Genomic DNA, 19777 nt, shown 5'->3' with positions numbered 1-19777 from the left:
AAAACAGAAAAGCCATGAAAAATGCTAGCAAATAAAAGAGATTTAATTTGTAATTTCACATTCCGTCATGTTCTGTCACAGGAAAATAGTAACAAACTTGCATTAGGCTCTCCTGTCAGGAAAGAATGCCAGTTTTGGCCTTTACACGTTTGCACTCCAGTTCTTGCCTACCTGTGCTTTTCAGATCTGTTGCTCAAGCATTCAACGCTCTCCGTGCTTCCTCCATTATCTACCTGCTCAGTCAAGATTATATACATCAGCTGGGAGATGATAAATGGAGCATGAAGACAGGTCACATTACTATGAAAATCCCCTCCTACAGCTCGTGAACAAATGAGGAGATCTCACAGAGGGATGACAAACTTAATTTACTCTGCATGTCCCATTCTGTCCAAGAGGATGACTCACTGCCTATCTCTGAGCTATGGCATAGGTGAATTCAGAAAGAGAACGTACAAACCCAAGCAGGTGCACTTGTATTTGGCCTTAACAAGCTCCCTTCATTTTTCCTACATCACACGCTCCTCTTTCACCAAGACACGAGGAATGCTTTGCCTTCTATTTATTTAAGGTAATGTAAGATAAAGGTGTAGCAAATTAGAAACCTGATGGAAATATAATCTCAGAGGGCACGGTATTTTTTGCCTTGCATCCCCAAGGAGGCAAGAAGTTCTCTCCCATAAAGACACTTGAAATCATTGGGCAAAATCCAATCCCTTAGTCATGCTAGGAGGCAGCAGCCAACCATTTAATCAGAGTGTGTGTATTGGCTGGTCAGCTGCTGACTACACAACTCAAATGCGGCTAAAATTCATGCTACCACCTGAACCATCAGACGGAGAGGGGAGAGAGCTGAAATTAGATTTTTTTTCTGCAGCGCCACTTCCTTTGAAAGACAAACCCGTTGAAAATACGACGTTGTTGGATCTGTTTCTCAAGGAACAAATATTTTTACTGAAAGAGGACAAAAAAAAAAAAAAGTTATGTTGTGGGTAAGTGTCTGAATGCAGATTGCTATTACGACTCTGTGGACACAGAGAAATAAGTATATTGTGAGTCTAAATGTAAAGATACAGCACAGCAGCTGCTCTGCAGGTAATTCCCAACATAGATGAACGCTGAATCTCGTTTGAAAGACCCCAGCAAACAGGATTATGGCCGCTACGTGGCCACAGGTATCTAAATATCTAAATGTCAGCTACTGCGTGATTCTCAGTGACTACAAGGAAGAGGCTTGCTGTCTTGGATAATGAATCCATCGGCCCCATTTCCACCACTGGGCATGGGCAAACACTGAGGGAAGAGGAGAAATGAGGCAAATACATGATACCTCCTCTGCAACACTCCCACAGCCTCCAACTATTTTCAGCTCAGGGGATTTCCGGAGCCTGAGGGGGTGTTCATTCACTATGATAAGCACAGCCCTCTTCCAAATACTTGGCCCATCTGCCCCAGGCGCCAGAGAAACACCTTCTGTGCAGCGCACAGTCATGCAGAGAGGCACTGCGGGAAGAATGAACAACCTCCTGAGGTTTGTCTAGAGCCTACCCCCACAAATCTGATGGTGTGTGCTCCAAAAGTCAATGGCCATCCATCCCCTCATAATCACCTAGGATGTGGTAGGCCTCAGGCTTAGCCTTTCCAGGTAATTTCTTGTCTGGGTGAAGAGTACAAGCCTACTCGATTGTTGTTTTTTTTTTGTTGTTGCTGTTCTGTTTTGTTGTTTGTTGTTTTTTTTTTTTTTTTCAAGGGAGGCAATGCCAAATAGTTTAGCACCCATATTGTTCTTTCCCATTTCCAGTTTATCCTTTCTGAAAAGCAGGAAATACAACTGGATACGGCACTCATGGTGCAAGCTTATCATGGATTTGTGGAGCGGCATAAATATAACTATATATATTTAAAAAATTATATATATTTATATATAATTATGGCTGCAACCAATTCAGATATCGCCGTCATTTATGCAAACTTAGGACTAGGCTTCCCCAAACGCATCACGTTACATTCATCTACCCTGAGTTTAATCTTTTCTTGCTGCCTAGCCACCCACAATTCTTTACAGATGACCCTCATTCTTGCTAACTTAAAAAAGCTTTGTATTGGCAGCAGACATTCCTATCTTGCTCCCTACCCTTTTCTCCAAAGGAATGATGAGCTGTCAAGCCACCGGTTTGCTGGCTCCCCACACTCAGCTACTCACTGATGCTATTCACCATGGGTATGAATTAATGCATGTCTGCACTTGCTGATTAATGATGGCTGCTATTGGCTACCAGCGGCCAAGTAATACCAAGAATTGCTTGGCACACAGCACCTGAAAAAACTCTCTAAAACATGGTTATAATTATGATTAAATCCTGTGCACCCATTAGGCTGTGCATGTTTAATATCATGAGTACTAACACATGACTAAAAGAGTGCATACAAGACAGTCTGCAAACCCTTGCGAATGTGTCGCTATCTGTCCTACTGCCTTTTCCCAGCCAGGAAAATCAGAAGTGTTGCATTTGATTCATTCTGGGAGGAAGCGGAGCTGGGGAGAATAGTCTGTTCTGACTGCCTAGCCAGACTGACCCTGAGAAAAAGAAAAGAAGTAATGAAAAACTAAGAAAAAACACGTAGCATATGCTTCTGAAACAGTTCCCCTTAATCAAGCACTAGCTGCATTGCATGAGTCGCTGTGGCCCATGGCTTATTTTGCTTAAGTGCCTTGCCTCTGAATTTGCTTTTGTTTATATGTTCTAATTTCCTTTTAATCCTAATTCTGATTTGGTTGCATAATAACAATATCCTTCTACCCTCGAAGCCCCCCCCCCCCCCCCTTTTTTTTTTTGTGTGTGTGTGGTCCCAAACTTCACGTTTTAACGCAGTTTTGATGTGTGGCTCCTATCGAACCATTTGCCAGCCCCCAGGCACAGCTCAGAAGTTAACTTCTCCCTGGATTTCTACTCCCATAGAGTGAAGGGGGTTGGAAACGAAAGGCACCCAAGCGCACGTGCTTGTTGCCCAAGCAAACAGTTCAACTTCCAAGCCACCCAGTAAACACCGGGCTTCAAGCAACTTTTATGTCACTGTCTTGTGGCGTGTTTGCCAGTCTCTGTGCAGGTCCATCTTTAGGAAAGCCTCAAGGAGCGAGGCTGGAGGAGCGCGTGCTCGTCCCACACCGTTCCTCAAGGCTCTTTTCCTGCAGGCCAGCACCGCTCCCTGTGCTTTTCATCGCCCAAATGCCTCCCGCTAGCCCCGGCTGCCTGGCTGCCAGGCGCATCTGGCCATGTGCACTGCGGCACTTCCCCAACTTTGTCAGAAACCTCGGTGGGAGCGGAGGGCTTGAGGATTAAAACCCTGAAGGTTACCGAAATGCCTGAGGGCAATCTGTGGCACGGGGAGCACCGGGTGGGTGAGGGGGGGGAACTCCCTGCCGCCGGGGCGAGCAGCTGGGCCGGCTGCAACGCCTCGCTCCGCGTTTAAATATAAATATATAAATATATATATATAAATATATATATATAAAGTGTCGTTTCCCAGGAGCAGGGCGTCCTTTTCGCAGCGTTTGCAGCACACTCTGCCGGCTGCCGCCGACACTAGCAGCGGGCCCACGTGAGGGGGCCGCGGGCACCCGGCGCTGGCGGGGCGGCAGGGGCACGGTGCGTGCAGGTAATTAACAAGGAGATGATAATTACCGCGGAGAGACCGGGGCAGGGCAGGCGGGGAGGGGTTGGGGGCGGCTTTTTTGGGGGGGATTTGGGGGCAGCGAGCCCCAAGGGAGCTGTGGGGGGGTGGGGGGGTGGGGAGGAGGGCGCCGCTCTGTAAGGTCACCGCGGCTCGGCCCGCGGCCAAGGGAGCAAAGCTCGGGGCTGGCGGCCCCGCTGCCGGCTCCTGAAGGACGGGGCCTGGCTGCGGGCAGCCCCGGGGCCGCTGCCCCTCGGGGTGGCTGCATGGGCGGCATTTGCATGACAAAGCCCTTCGTGCGTCCATAACCGGGGCGGCGGGGCCCCGCCGCGGCTCCTTCGCCTTCGGCTGCTGGGCCGCGCACAGCCGCCGGGGGAAGCGCCGAGGGCCGGCTTCGGGCCGAAAAAGAACACAAAAAAAAAAAAAAAAAGAGGAGAAAAAAATGAAAAAATTGAGGTACCGATCGCCGTGACCGCTGTAGGTCACCCGCGCTGCCGGCGGCCGCGGTAATAAACCATCCTTTTTTCTTTTTTTTTTTTTTCTTTGAGGAAAGTGTGAGGTGGGGGGATATCAGGACAGAAAGCGTGGGGGGCTTTGTGATTTTTTAATTATTTTATTCTTTTTTTTGTGTTAGGGGAAGCCTGGTGGGGTGGTGGCTGTAGGAGCGTGCCGGGGGAGGAAAATGGAGCGCGGTGGGGGCTATCTCTTGGAGTTTTGAGGGGGGGGGGGAGGGGGAGAAAAATGCCTTTTTTTTTTTTTTTTTTTAACATTTTTGTTGGGTTTTTCGGTCTGTTCTCGGATTTTGAGGAAAGAAAAGGCCGCGGCCAGGGCTGAGGCCCGCCAGGCCTCCCGCCCCGTCACGGCGCGGGCCGGGGCAGCGCCGCCCTCCATCTTGTGCGCGGGGCGAGGCCCCGTGTGGTGCTCTGAGGACAAAAGGGTCATTAGCCGGGCTGCGCGGCGCCTCCCGCCTCGCTCCTGCCGTCTCAACTTCTTCCATTATTACCTTTCTTTTTTTTTTTTTAATTTTTTTTTTTATTTTAAATATTTTTTTAAACTCGCACCGTGTTGCCCAATGCCGGCTGGGTGTGGGGACGGTGGTGGGGGGGGGGGGTGCTGAGGGGAGGGGAGGGGTGGCGTGAGGTGTGCGCTGAGGGGAGGGGAGGGGAGGGGAGGGGGGGGGGGGGTGCAGAAAGCCCTCGAAAAGGCGCGCGCGGGGAAATCGCAGGGTCATGCGCTCCCCTCCCCCACCGCCCGCTTCCCGCCTCTCCCCTCCCCCTCCCCCTTCCCCAGCGGAGCCCCCTTCCCCTCCCCTCCCCCCCCACACCCCCCTGCACCCCCCCCATATCCCGGCGCCACGCAGACCCCCCCCCGCACCCACCCACCCCTCCCTCCCGTCCCCTCCCCTCCCCTCCCCCTCCCGTTTCCCGGCACCCCCCGCACGGCGGCGGGACGGGGCTGGGGGGGGGGGGGGAGGGGGCGCCCGCGTGGGCGGGGCCGCGCGCCGCGCGCCTGCGCAGAAGGCGGGAGGGGGGCTCCCCTCCCCGCCGGCCCCCTCCCTGCCTCCCTCTGTGCGCAGGCGCAGTGCGGCGGCGGCTGGGCGAGGGGAAGGGCGAGCCCGGCGCTGGCGGAGCCGGGGGGGAGCGCGGCGCCCGCAGCACGGCCGCCATGGCCGCGGCGGGGGCTGGGGGAGCCGGCGCCGGGGTAAAGGCGGCAGCAGTGAGAGCGGAGAAGGAGAAGGAGGAGGAGGAGAAGCGGCCGCCCCTGTCGGCGGCGGCGCTGGCCAAGATGGAGCGGAACCGGCAGCGGGCGCTGGCACTGCGGCAGGCGCGGCTGGCGGCACGGCCCTACCCTGCCGCAGGTCGGATGGAGGAGACGGGGCGGGATTGGGGCTGGGGCTGGGGGTCGGGGATCGGCACTGGGGTGCCGTGTGGGGCGAGGCGGGGGGCTGCGGGGGGTCCTGAGGGGATACGGGGGAGGGGGGGGGGGGGATGGGGGCCGCCAGCCGTTGGGCGCGAGGCGGCGGGGGCGGTTGGTGAGGTGGGGGGGGGAGGGGGGGGCAGCGCGCGCGCGGCCGTTAGTGAGGTGGGGGGGAGGGGCGGCGGCGCGCGCGCGCGCCTCCCCCCCCCCCATCCCTTTTCCTTCTTCCCTCTCCTTTTTCCCTTCCCCCCCTCTTCGCTACCACGCGTGTGGGGTGAGGGTGGGGGGGGGGTGGGGGAGGGGAGGGAAAGGGGGGGGGCGCTGTGCGCGCGCGCGCGCTCTCGCCGCGGGCCCCCCGCCTCGCGCCGCGGGGGGAGGGCGCGCGCCCGCGCTCGCCCCCTGTCGGCAGCGGCGGCGGCGCGGGGCCGTCCCCGGTGCGCGGGCGCGTAACGCGGCGCCTCCCTCGCTCCCCTCCCTCCCTCCCCTCCTTCCCTCCCTCCCCTCCTTCCCTCCCTTCCCTTCCCTTCCCTTCCCTTCCCTTCCCTTCCTCCCTTCTTCCCTCCCCCGTTTGTCTTCCGCAGGCGGCGTGCGGGTGCGGGCCCCCGCCAAGGTCGTGGACACGGGAGGGGGCTTCTTCCTGGAGGAGGAGGAGGAGGAGGAGAAGGAGGAGGAAGAGCGCGGCAGCGCCGCCGCCAGGATCGTGCGTCCCCCCGGTAATAATAACTGGAGGGAGCGGCGCAGGAAAGAGGTGGCCGGGGCGCCGGGAGGAGCAGGCGGCGCCGCGTGCGTGGAGCTGGCGGGGGCGGGCAGGAAGGCGCGGGGGCGACACTGAGCCGGGTCGGGCTGAGCGAGCAGGGCGGGTTCGGCAGCTTTTTTTTTTTTTTTTTTTTTTTTTCTCCCTCATTTTTTTTTCCCTTTCCCTCCATTTCCCACCCTCTTCCCCCCACCCCTTTCCCCTCCCTCCTCCTTTTCTTCCCCCCCCCAACGCGTCTCGCTGGATTAGCGCGGTTTCTGGCGCGCCTGCATCCATCGGTATTCGGGCGGCTCGCGAGCGAGCGAGACGCGATGAAAAAGGAAGAATTTTAAGCCGCGGAAGTGGGACGCCGCGTGTGCCCTTGGGCTTAGCGGCTTTTTTCCCAGCCCCCGGTAAACGCTATTTCCGTGATTTCTTTCGGGATTTCGGGTTTGTAAGACCTATTTAAGCCTAAATCCGCGCGGTTCCGTCGGTCTGGGGGAATTTCGAGGTTTTTCGCTAGCCTTTATGCCGCGATCTGGGCGCTGCTGCAGTGTCAGCTTTTATCGTTATAAAACGTTGACGCCAAGTTGCTGATCGTTCGGTGGAGGATTTCGACATATTGCCTCGTGATATTCCCTCTCCAAAAAGCAAATGGAGAAGTAGGAATCCCAAAATAGATCCACTTTCTTCTCTGGGAATGTCTTTGTCTTGCTTTGTTCTGCTCTGAATCAACTGCAGGGCCGTTGGTGCAGTGTATCTCTTTGTTAGAAATCACCACCGGATTTCGTTAAGAGTATAAACGGCTAGCAGCCTTTACTGCTTTCGAGAGGCTTATGCTTTTCTGTTCTCTTTTTTTTTTTCTTTTTTTTTCTTTTTTTTTAAAAAAACGAAGTAGATCTGCGATGCCTTTGCACTGGGGTCGTTCTTGCTGTATAATTCATAACGTCATTGTCCTAATAAAATGCCTTTATGTTCGGGAGTACTGCTTTAAATTACGAAACGTGATGTAAGAGCATGGCTATGCGAAGTGCTGAAGCGCCCGCCCCGCTGTCGCTAGCGAGACTGAATTGGGATAAAATGTCGGCTTTGCTAGATTCAATCGGCTATAAATGCAAACACTATTAAAAATGTATGATGTTGCATGTCAAGAATTAATTTTCTATTTCAGGTATTATTAATGCTCTTCACCGCTGCTGCACTTCGGCTTACAAAACTGTATAAAACCACTAATTTTCTGCTAGTTTTTTTTTTTTTAATGTTACTGTTCAAACGAGCATTCCTTCTAGCTGCGGGTACGTGAATCAGTGTTTCAGGGTGTCACATGGAGCATAAAGCAGATGGCGATGACGCTGGAGGTGATCTCTACCCGGCGAGGATGCGGCCAGGAGTGATGGCCGGCACTGGGATGAGCCTGGGCTTGGAGCAGTGCTGAGAGGGCTTGGGGAGAGGATTGTAGTGGAGCTCCATCCCCATTCCACTCCTAGCAGCTCTCTGGCCATCCACCTCCATTTCTGCCAGCTGGAATGCGCAAGAGCCTTGCCAACTGCCCCAGGCCTCCGTTGAGCTCTTTTTGGGAGAGGCAGGTGTGGCCGAGCTAGGAAGAAAACTGGAGCAGGGCTGAGTTGGATTGTAATGCCAGTGCGGCTCCTGTACTGCTTCCTGCTCGAGCCACGCTCCCCTGCCGCCATCCCCTTCTCTGGTTTCTCCCGTCCCTGCCCGCATGTCTCCTGCATATCAGGACGTGCTTTGAGGGCCGGAAGGGAGGAAGCGGTAGGAGGGGATATAAAGCACCTCATGGGGAAATGCGGGGGAATTTTCTTTCTCGCTTAGCAATTGTTAAGTTGAAACAAATGTGTGCTCTCGAATGTTGAAATCCGATACTAAATGCAGTGAACCTTCCAGTAAAAAAAAAAAAAAAAAAAAAAAAATCTATCAGCAAAGATGGGATTGCATGATGATGGTTCTGAATTTTTACTGTATCTTTCGGGTAAACTTTAACAGAGGAATTAAACGAGCTTGTAATGAATAGTATAAAACCAAATGTAAATTTTAGTAAAGTTGCTTGTGATACCAATTCCATATGTTTGTGTTCAACGTGGTGGTAGTTCCTTTAAAAAAAAAATCTTTCTTTCCATTAGCACCTGTGCTAGAATTTGACTATCTCATCTGTGGAGACTGTGGCAAAGAATTCATGGATTCCTACCTTATGCAGCACTTTGATTGGGCAACTTGTGATAATTGCAGGTATTACAGATAATCAGGAGAGGGAAGCTTTATTTTGTGTAAAGATTGCTAGCTGTAATTTGGTAAATTAGCCCTTAATTAAAAGGCCGTCAGCAGAGAGGTTTCTCAGTAACTTTAGACTTACTGAAAAAGTAAGAGGAAGTTGACTGATGGCCTCTGTATTTTCCATTATGAAAGTGAAAAATGGCAGCGTCACCTCATGAGCCTGTGTTGGATGCAGGACCTAAGTAGGGGTTTGTGTAATGTTCTAGAAACAATGTCTGGGAGTGGCTAGCGAGCCTGGCGGCATGCAAATTCATGCCTGGTGGAGGGCACTGTTTAAATAACGAGCTGGGCTGCATAACGCGGTGTCTGCTTTATAGCGCGGGGCCAGGTCCTGGGAGAGAACTCCCTGTCGCAGTGAAGCAACTTTGGGTAGCCAGAAGTTAGCAGAGGTGGGCCTGCAACATGGCAGCCCGAGAGCAGGGCCCCGCGGGGAGGCGGCCCCCCTGCTCTGCCTTCGGGCGGGGGGCACGCTCGGCAGGCCGCCGGGATGGCCGGGCAGGGACAGGCGGTGAGGCAGCCCACCCCTCAGAGCGTGGGGACGGGTGCGAGAGGGGATGGAGGAGGAGAAAAGATGGCTGCGAGTGCGTTCGGGGAGCTTCCCAGGTAACCACGTGGAGTGGCGGAGTGCCTGCGTAAGCCACAGGCAGCTCATCGCCTCCAGGGACAAAGTGCTGCCTCTTCGGGGGTGGAAAAAGGCACGGGAGGAGAGGGCCTGGGGACTGGAAGGCAGTTAGTTACCCTTTGGACTAGTGGCTCTCGGAGCCGAATGTTGAAGGAGTCGGTGGTGCAATAGCCTTTACTATGAACTTTGAGATTTGGTAGAGCTGTATTTACAGCACTACTTCCTTGATGACGGTTGCTAGCACTTCCTGCTTGGCAAACTGTTCCAGATGAAGCAGTTTTAAGTTGTCCTTAAGTCAGGATTTTGTAAATTTTTTTTCCATTAATTGGTGAGTGCCGCTGCGGTTAGACAGTTTTTCATCTGTCTGGCTGAAACTGCAGCATTTTAAGGTCTTTATTTGACTCTTTCTCGATGCTTGCTGAATTGCATTTAGAAACGAGTTCTGTGTGCTAATCTCTTTCTGGGATCTAGCAGCATATGGAGTGTGTATATTCTGTCTCAGGTGATCTGACCTGTCTCACATTACACATTCTTTTTCTCTTGACCATGTGTCAGGCTTGTACTTTTGTCCTCTGAGTTACATCTGGGTTAGGTGAATAGCCTAAAGCTACTCATAATCTCCCAAGTTTCAGTTGTTCCTAGTGTAAGAAAATAAATAATAATAATAATAAAAAAAAAGCCCTTCCAGAGAAACAAAGAAACAGCTTATATTCGCTCAAATTGGAGGGTTTTCTAACATAATTCCAGTAAACCTGTATCAGAGTTTAGCTAGAGTGTTCGAATTCAAAATTAATTGCATACATTAAAAATTGAGAGGATGAAGGCTGCTGGTATTTCAGGAATGCTTGGGGATGGGATGGGGACTTAGAGACTGATAAGTAGTTTTCAAGAAACTGATAAGTAGTTTTCACGTGTAGCTTTTTCATGATTGTTTTACGTCTTCCAGAGATGCTGAAGATAAGCATAAGCTTATAACAAGGACAGAAGCCAAAGAAGAGTATCTTCTCAAAGACTGTGACTTAGACAAGAGGGAGCCGGTGCTCAGATTTATTGTGAAGAAAAACCCTCACAACCCTCGGTGGGGTGACATGAAACTTTATTTAAAGCTGCAGGTACAGAAACCGTTGGAGTATTTCAGCCTCTTTTTTTTTTTTTTTTTTTTTTTTTTTTTTTAACCTTTGTGTGACTTCGATGACCAGAATTTATCACTTCAGTCCTGATTGCTGAGTCATTTTGATAAAGCCAGGTATATTAAGTTTGGCTTGTGTAAATTTTCTTTATGGTCGAAGTAGCGAGGTATGGGCCAAATTCATGAAAATGTCCGTGTTTTAAGGCCTTTTAAAGACATTTATGGACCAAGATCTCGGTACCCCTGTTTGCACAAGTACGGGCCATAAAAGTTAATGGCCTTTCAGCGCTGACCTGAAAGGCGTTGGGCAGCTGCTGCTGCCTGTGGCCCTTTGTGGCTCGCGGCCCCGGGTCTGCAGCTCTGCCCTGGGAGCGAGAGCAGCAAGTCGATTTTACAAGGCTGTAATTTCCCGTTCCCTCCTTTTCTCAGGAATGCTGCTGCTTTGCTTGATTGTGCACAAATTCAGAGCGGGGTTTGGTTTAAGGAAGTTAATCTAGCTGGTGCTAAAACAAATCTCCTAAGCTATCTGTCGGTGTGGAAGGAATGCTCACATTTGCAGTTCAAAGGCGAAGAGATAGGAGGCAGAGACAGGATTCTTGGTGGTAGGCTTGACTTAGTTTGCATATGTATAGGGGGAAATTGTGCCTGTGAGTTAGAATAGTTTATTTTTATCGTTTCAGGGGAAAAAAGAAACACATTTGTGTCCATCCTGTAGGTAATCAAGCGTTCTCTTGAAGTCTGGGGTAGTGAAGAATCATTGCAAGAAGCAAAGGAACTCCGCCGTGACAGCCGAGAGAAGATAAAACAGAAGAAGTTTGATAAGAAGGTTAAAGGTAAATGCTCAGACTTGCATAACGCTATACTTAAAGGAACGTCCAATTCCGCGTGAGGTTATTTCTGTATCCGATCAAAGTGGTTAGCGCTCGGTGTGACAAAATGGAGGCTCTGCATGACCTGTGTGAGTAAGCCTGGAGCAGTCCGGTCTGACCTCGTGGCTAGCTAACTCCTCGGAGCAGAGGGTGGGACTAGAGATCTGAGGTCTCTTACAGACTGAGTTAGCCTCTTGTCCTGTGGAAATGCTGCAAGTGACAGAAATGATGTATAAAAGTCCTTTACAGTGTTTTAAAAATTCTTTGGTATGACCTAGAGCATGCCTGGGATTGTCTTTGTTACTCTTTCTGACTTGAAGAAAGCAGATTTTTTTTTGTCAGTGGGTTATAATTCAAAAATCATACACGTGCAGTGGGATAACTGTAAATGAAGGCAGAAAACGCCTTTTCCCACTGTTCACAATGTTCCAGCTCAGAGTTTTACTGGTTTTCATCCGTATTTTTCCTAAGAAATTAATATTTAGGAGAGTATTCAGCGGGTAGGTGAAACTACAAAAAAAGGCTTTCAGCTCAGACACGCCGGTCATTTTAAGAGCCTGCGCGTCAGTTTCCTAGCAAGAGCTGAGGCTTGGCGCGGTGCTGCCTGCGCGGGGCTCACACTCGGAGCCAAAGGGCTCGGGCTGGCCGCGCTGGCATTGTCTGGAGGAGGCAGCACAGAGGGCTGAGCAAACAGGAGGGATTGCAGCAGACCGTGGCAGAGATGATGGAGTTCAGGGCAAGGACAGGCCTTAACATGACGGCGTTTGCAGCCTAAATGACTTGGCTGGAAATGTTACTACCCTCTGCTGCTTAGTATTCCCGCCACCCACTTGCAGCATGCAGAAAGTAGTATGTCAGGCTCGACCGCGGGGCGCTGACTTCACTGCAGCTGCTGGATAGGCAACTTGCTGCTGGGCATAGAGCTGGGAGAATGCAGAGTCATTTAGGACGAATACTGTGACCTGAATGAGAAGTGCTTCTTCTTAGTCATGTAAAACAATGAGGTGCTTCATGCTTGCCTCCTCCTTCCAGCCAGCCCTTCTGGATAGCTTTGAAGGGCAGCACGGGTGAGGCAACACATGCTTACTCCAGGTGGAAAACCTGCTGGGAAATTTTGCCATTGTATTTCCTGTCCTTTAAAACCCTGTGAACAAGGCGAAGCTGACTGCAAGGCAAATCAAAACTTGTTCCTGCAAACGAGTATTGCAAGAACAAATTTATGTCAGACGGGCAGAAAGCAGGTTGTCAAGGGTAGGCCTCAAAAGGTGGGTGGGTGGCTTGAGTTTTATTCACTAACGCTTCACCCTCTCAAAAAAATCCTCTTTCTCCTCAGAGCTCCGCCGCGCAGTGAGGAACAGTTTGTGGAAGAGAGCAGCTAGCATCCACGAGCATGAATATGGACCAGAAGAAAACATTGATGAAGATACATACAAAAAGACATGTACTGTATGTGGCCATAAATTAACTTATGAGAAGATGTAATTTTTTTCTAATTTAAGTATCTTTTTAATTGTATTTTGTATTAAAGTCAAATAAACTTATTATGACCAAAGCGTGAACAACTTGGGTGAAGAATGTTTCTTTGTGAGAAACTACAGAACAGTAAGGGTGGGCTTTCTGGATGGGTCTTGGGGTGGAAGATGCACATTTGTAACAGTTGAAGAAATGGTTACCTTGCTGGTGAAAGGTAAGTTGGCATCATTACCCTATTCTGATGAAATTAAAGGTGGAAAACTTCCCCAGCTGCTAGCTGGGTTCCAGTTACTAAGACCCGTCACGGGCAGCAGGGCACGGGGTACCCGTAAGTGAAGGTGGGAGATGCCTTTCCCCACGGGCTACAGTACCCTGGTCCTCGTCCTTGGCCTCTGTAAGCACACTGGGAACTAACATGGCTGGTGCAGTTAGCACTTCAGGAGGCGGCCTCCTCTCCTTCATGGGGAGCTGGAGCCCTCTGCCTGCAGCGAGGGTGGTTTTTTTGGGGGGAAGGAGAGCAAGAGCACAGAGAGCAGCCCGCGGTGGGTAAGGGGCTGTGAGGCCAGCACCCTTGTGGCAGCGAGCAGCCCTCTCCTGCTGCTGTTCCCTGCTTGGCCCAGGGAGCGCAAGATGGCTCCCTGCGCTCACCTCCATTTTGGAGGGAGGTGTGAGTAATTCTGGCAACTCCCTCCCTCTCCTTGTGCTGAGCGAGGCCGGGAGCAGCGTTCCCCTGCCGCGCTGGCTGCACTGCACGTACCTGCCTGCTCTCGGCGTGCGCAGGGGGACAGCTCGGTCCCAGCGCGCCCTCCTCCCTTTTCCAACTTTCCGCTGCCCTTCCTGCTGCCGAGGAGTGCACATGGAAATGGCTGCAGCCAGGCAGCCACCTCCGGTCAGCCCTGCCCTTTGTCCACCACGCTGACACGGGGCAGGCCGCGGGGAAGCTGCTGAGGCAGCGCAGCCCCAAAACACAGAGCACTGCCAGCCCCTGGCTGTCTGGTGGCAAGGAGAGGGAAGGCGCCTGTGCCAGCGGGCAGCACGCACGCACACCACCCGGGAAGCGGGTCCGAACCCGGCTGCACCTAGCACACACAGCACAACCCTCTGATGGCCGCGTTGCTTCAGCGCCACCCCCCAAAAACAGCTCGGACAAACACTCCCCGTAGCAAGCTGCTTCACCTTCATTTATTTTCGTCTTTTAATTGTGGATTTTTTCCAAGCACGCCACAATTCTACAGCATCTTTACGCTATCTGCCAACCCCTGTACTGCGGCAGCTCCAAGTTCCTGCAGCTAGCTGCCCGCATTGCTTTTGGGTACGAGCGTGTCATTCCTCCCTTCTCCCAGAGATCCAACCGGTTTCCCAGTCCAGTCCACCCAGCTGTGTGCCGCCGGACCGACCGGGAGTACAGCAAGGCTTGCCACAGACTGCAGGGATGTAATCAAAGCCCATGCGCACGCGGGAAGTTCACCCAGTTGTGAAAGACTTTGCTATTTGGTTTGAAATCACAGGATTACGCTGTCCGCACACAGGTGTTTGCGACTGGATCCCGAGCACCATTATTTGCCGAGGCTGAGAGGAAGTTACAGGTTTGCAAGTTTTAACCGCATCATCGCTTTTACAGAAATCATATCACAGTCAGTCAGATCCCCACCATTGGTTAATATCAGAATTCCTCACTGATCTGAGACAGTGGAAAAAAAAAAAAATCAATTAAACTCTCTACACCGCTAAATGTTTCTTCAAAAAAAGGCTATTTGATTACTCAAGAACATTAACAGAAAGATCTGAAGCAGAAGTCTGTGCACAACTGACAAAACCCTTGCATAAAGCAAATTCGTAACACTTAACAGTATACTCTAAAAGAAGGGAGGGGTCAGTCAAATCAGAGAGGGGAAGCAGACAAAGCAGAAGTAACAGATTTAATCTATGAGATATATCCAATTGCTACAGGCCACATACAAGCTTAAATCAACACTCAAAGTAAAAAATGTCATTTTTTTTTTAACCCTCCTCACTTGATTAGGAGGTCAACTCATTAATGTTGGGATGAAATGCATTACTAGGCATAACACTGAAAAAAAATTTGAACAAAACTTCAACAAGGAACAAAATTACCCAAAATTCATCACTTTTGAGCTTGAACTGAGTAGCACTAGGTACAAAATTCTTTAAACATTCACCAGCAAAATAAAGAGACCATAAACGTCTTGGAAGTACGCTGCACAGTACAGACCTGAGCACCTAAGGCAGTGTCTTTGCCATTCGTCACTGCTTACCGTAAAACAGACTGCTGATTTGGCATTTATATAAGTAAATCATTTGCATAACTCGAAACTAAGGCTACTCTATTTTCAGGTTGTGTTTCCCCAGTCTAACTCTCCTATAAGGTATCAGTTTAGCATTAAAACGCTTTCTGAAGACATGGGAGCCGCATGCTGTTGCCACGCTTTGAAGCAAGGGAAGGGCAGCAGATACAGCCACCACGAAGCAGTTGTCACTAAGCCAGGTGAGGCGAGGGCACTTGGTTTATCTGCAGCCAGTACCAGAAGGGCTTCTGGGATCCCTGCAGGTGCAGCCCAGCTAGCTACAGGCTGGAGTTAAGGAACAAGCTGGACGCTGCCCTTCCCTCTCCGCTGTGGGGCTGGAGGCCCCTACACCTCCGTGAGGTGAGCAGTACAGCAGCAGAAAATCCGTCCCACTCCGAGTGTTGCTGACTGTCTCTGCCTACTACCAGTGGAGACGACTGCCAGGAGCAGTTCATGGTTCTTTGACCCTACTGCCAGAAGGATTGCATTTTTCAGAAGACGTACATGAAGTTCCTCTACTGATTGTTTATAGCTACTGGAATAAGACACCAGACAATACATTTAAAAAACATATTTCAATTGTATTACAACCATGTTCTTTCAAACTCTGAAAATCTAGCTGGCTTGATAATAAATCCGTATGCTGTATCCTACTTTGAAAGCTTATCTCAATGTTTCACGTGCCCAAAATTAAGACACTTTTTCCTGTGCCATCCTAGAGAACTTACCACACTGTTCACTGAGAAAGCGCATTCCCCTTCACACTCACAAAACACTACAAATTGTTTCACATTTTTGCAATTCCTTTGATTTAAGGGCCAGGCAGAGGTAACAAATCCTATAGTAGTTTTTGCCTGGTTTTCCTTTTCATATAAACAAAGAGGGGGGGAAAAATGCTAGCATGAAGTCAAGAGTCAAACCAAATTAAAAGACAGATTAAAAGAATTTGTATTTTACTTTATGTCAATCCCCTATGAATCGTATCTAGTAAGGCTTATGATGCTTACACAGTTTGCTGTAGGTTAGAGTACTGTATTGTTTTACGTAGGAGCACATGAAAGCCAGTTTTAGTCAAAAAGTTTTTCATCCCCATGTTTCGCATAAAAAAAAAAAAAAAATAATTCATTAAAGTCCTGCAGACAAGACTCTGCCACTCTGCCCACGAATACTCCTCAGGCCTGCAGAGCACAGAACTGCTGAAACACAGCCAGTATGTGGTGGTCCAGTTCAGCTGTAAACAGGAGGTTCTCCAGGGTCACCATGTACTGCTGGATTATCTGGTGATGCTGGCAGATAAAAAAAAAAAAAGTTTTGTTTTCACGTATCTTTATATAAGAACAGGAAGAGAAGTCAATACATTTAAGAATCACAGGTCAAGTATTTTCATCCAAATTGCCGAGCGCATCTCATTTCCATGAGACATTAGCCACTGACAAGAAAGGCACGATGCAGAACCACCACTGACTGCACAAAGAACAGAAAGCACACACTGATAGCCTGTTTCAAGAAGCACCATGCTCCCTGTGGCTTTCCACTCCCGAACACTGAATTGCGTGCAGTATGCCACGTCCAGAGGCAACTGCGGAAATATCTTCAGAGACTCAAGTTATTTGCCATGCTCTGAAGTCACATCTATGACCAGGGAAGGGTTCAGCCCATGGGAGAATTACGCTGCCACTCCCTTGCAGTCACCCATCTTTTGATATACGTCCTGCTCACACTGCTACAATTTTTCTATTACTGTGGCCTTCATCCTTTCATCTGTGCTTGTTACCTGATTTAATACAAAGCCGAGAATTCCTGTCCAAATTTCTGATATATTTATGCATCTTAGTAAACGGAATTTTGCAGTATTTTCATCCACGTATTTAAGAGACTTCTATTTTAGTATTCCTGTTTGCTCAGAGCTTTGCCCTTACCATAAGCACAGTCAAAAGGAGCTCAGCTAATTTCACAGTCACAGCTCAGAATCTACTTTGCAAGATCCAGTCCTTCCACCAGCATGTGGCGAAGAAGCAGCCAGAACCAGAAAGTTATGGCCAAGCCCTGCAGTAGCCTGCAGAGATATCATGCTGCCACCTACTGCTCTAACAGTGTGCTCCGCTCTCCAGCCACAAAAGCTTTTCAACCCAGCATGCGTCTGCCCACACCCTTCCAAACCGAGACGTGGAACTTACTTGTAGGAAGATCTGCTGCAACCTCTCTATACAGCTCTTGTACCAAGGTGTAAATACATCGATTCCACCGGTTTCACAGCGCACTAAGTGCTCAGTTAACAACATAATGAAACGCTTCAAGAGAGGAAAAAAATAATACTTATTTAATCTCATCAAATGAAAGCAGGTTCCTAGCTTCAACTAAGGGTATCTTGGGGACAGAAACTTTGAGCAGCAACATGAGAGTAATCATTTTGCTTGGCAGACGCTTAATTAGCACACAAACAAAACCAACTTACCTTCTGGTTGTTCAGGAAACTATATACTAGCAGAATTCTGCTCCTGTGCACGTGAAACTAAACAGATTCTGCTCAGCAGCAGTCTTTGCTGTGGGATGATCTGGGATTGACTCTAGACCACATTAAGCCCATCAGCCCGTTTTCCTATTCCCTTTTCCTCATCCCGACAGTATGTCTAAGATACAAGTGACACCAAAAGCGTATAAATTCATTAACCTTAGAAGTGGGATGAGACCTTGCCCGTCATTACCTGGAATATAACAAGGAAGAGATTCTTCTGCTCACTCTGAGCTGACTCAACTTTCTCCTGCAAACGCTCTATCTGCTCTTCTAGAGGTCCATCTTCCCGATCACTGCTTCGGTCATCATCATCGCTGTCTCGCTGTAAGTGACAACAACACACTAACTAGCAACCTGGCTACCTGTGGATACTGTTAATGCCTTCTGGTTTTACCTGTGAAAAGGTCTACGGAGAAACTGAAGAGCAGCAACTGAAGCTGCGTTTTAGCTTGGCAAGAACTGCATATTTTAGGATATTTACTTTGAGTATAATAACAGAAGACCCACTTGGAAGAAAAGACACCGGTGTGGAAAAGGCTTGAAAAAAATCAAAGTATCAGAGCAGCCAGAGAAAGCTTAAAGATTTACTAAGCTTTCACATACTGGAGAAACAATAGAAGATAATAATGCCTGCTGACTTTATCATTACCAGATAATGAACAGCTTAAAAAAAAAAAAAAGGCATAGATGTTTTAAATTGTGGCCACTGCTACAGGACAGGCAATTCATCCAGCGAACAGTTGTGAAATCTCAGGACTACAAAAAAATAAAGTGCCTTTGTGCTAGAGGTCAGACGAATCTGGCTGCTTAGCGCACATGGAAAACCAGCCATTTTATTAGCCCATGGTGCTGAAGTGGGACCTCCCCTTATTCATGACCAAATGAGACTACAGCTCCGAGACTACAAAGGGACAGGGTGGAAACCAAACTAGTAACATGCAATTTTCTCACTGCCTGAAGCTAAACCAAACCAAACGAACCACCCCCACTCCCAAAGAAAAACAAACAGGAAACAAACTCCCCACAAAATGCCCACAAGTACATGGTATCAGACTGTGATCTCAGATAACAAAGTTTTACACAAGACTAAATGGGATACAGGAGGATGGAGAGAACCAAATGGATTAGGATACATTCAGATGTAGATATTGCGTCACACCCCATTGTTTCCATGTAAAAAGTGCCCGTACAATTAACAGCTAAAAACTTAAAATATTTGTAAAATGAACATGAGCAACTTGTGACAAATGTGGGGACATCTTAACTCACCTACTGCATGACAACTGAAATTCACAATCAGAAGACACTGATAGCTCTGAGTCAGTGTAAAAAAAAAAAAAAAAAAAAGGCTTTCCAGATCAAATGTGAACCTGAGGACTTTATTTTATTCTTTCTATAGGAACTTACTTTTTCCCCCCAACTACAGAGGTTACTTGAACTTAAAATGATGAAAGATCGATGGGCCCTAAGAGAAGGCTTGGACTCATTCCATAATAAGGCAATCCATTTCATGCTGGGGACATCAAAATTTGATGGTTTCCTTCCTCTAAAAGGAATGGTCATGCAGCAGAGCACCAGCCTGCAGGACTACTCACTGTTGCATACAAATGCTTCTTCCTGGCACAATACTCATTTAAAGAATTCAGTAATAAAGAGCTGCAGCATTAGACAAGTACAGAAACAAAAACACTGATGTATTCGTTTCAAGATGCCAGAGAAGCTCTTTGTCTCACAGTAAGATCAATGATTGCATCCAAGTCTTCAATAATTACCGGCATTTATTAACTGCTGATCAATGTACATTAAGGATGCAAACAACTATGACAGCTGCTGCTTGGAGTGAACAGAAAAAGACGAAGAGGTAAACTTGCACAAGCTAACTGTGAGATGTTGGTGAAATCTTCACAGGTACTCCTGGAAACAAACGACTTGTGCAGGTTTCTTCAAAAACCACAAGCAGCCTCTGTGCCACATGCCAAATTCTGACTTGGTTTTGGGACTAGCTAGGGGTTTTGCGCAAGTACTCACACTCACAGACTATGCATTAACCAGGAAATTCTTTCGTACTCTCTGGGACTCTCAACCTGTCTATAAACTGACTTCATACTGTCACGGCCTAGTATTACATTCAGCCAAGGGTCCTGTCCTCAGCAACTGCCACAGAAGACACGCTCTCACCCCATCTTACTGTCCTACTTGGGACAAGAGAACACAACAGCAGATCGTTCATCAGTTTGTTGCATACAGTA

The 19777-nt window shown here is 49.1% G+C and overlaps 2 protein-coding genes across 2 annotated transcripts in view; one reads left to right on the top strand and one right to left on the bottom strand.

The window, feature by feature from the left end:
- The first annotated feature begins 5239 nt into the window (after nucleotides 1-5239).
- On the top strand, nucleotides 5240-12793 carry XPA (XPA, DNA damage recognition and repair factor). The gene is made up of 6 exons (XM_084503347.1): nucleotides 5240-5530; nucleotides 6171-6302; nucleotides 8464-8569; nucleotides 10183-10348; nucleotides 11081-11198; nucleotides 12568-12793. Exons 1-6 carry the CDS (start codon nucleotides 5338-5340, stop codon nucleotides 12714-12716), a joined length of 864 nt encoding a protein of 287 aa, XP_084359473.1. The 5' UTR covers nucleotides 5240-5337; the 3' UTR covers nucleotides 12717-12793.
- Nucleotides 12794-15937: 3144 nt separating this feature from the next.
- Nucleotides 15938-19777, bottom strand: part of NCBP1 (nuclear cap binding protein subunit 1) — a 29383-nt gene continuing 25543 nt past the window's right edge. The window contains exons 21-23 of the mRNA XM_084503346.1: nucleotides 17719-17850; nucleotides 17191-17304; nucleotides 15938-16299 (exon numbers count right to left, since the gene is read on the bottom strand). Coding sequence (XP_084359472.1) covers nucleotides 16186-16299; nucleotides 17191-17304; nucleotides 17719-17850 — 360 coding nt within the window. The 3' untranslated portion in view covers nucleotides 15938-16185. The remainder of the gene's footprint in view (nucleotides 16300-17190; nucleotides 17305-17718; nucleotides 17851-19777) is intronic.

The sequence above is a fragment of the Aythya ferina genome (genome assembly GCF_964211825.1).
Source record: "Aythya ferina genome assembly, chromosome: Z".
In the NCBI taxonomy this organism is placed as follows: Eukaryota; Metazoa; Chordata; class Aves; order Anseriformes; family Anatidae; genus Aythya; species Aythya ferina.
Note: the sequence above shows the minus strand (reverse complement) of the source record. Positions and strands in the feature narration are given on the sequence as shown.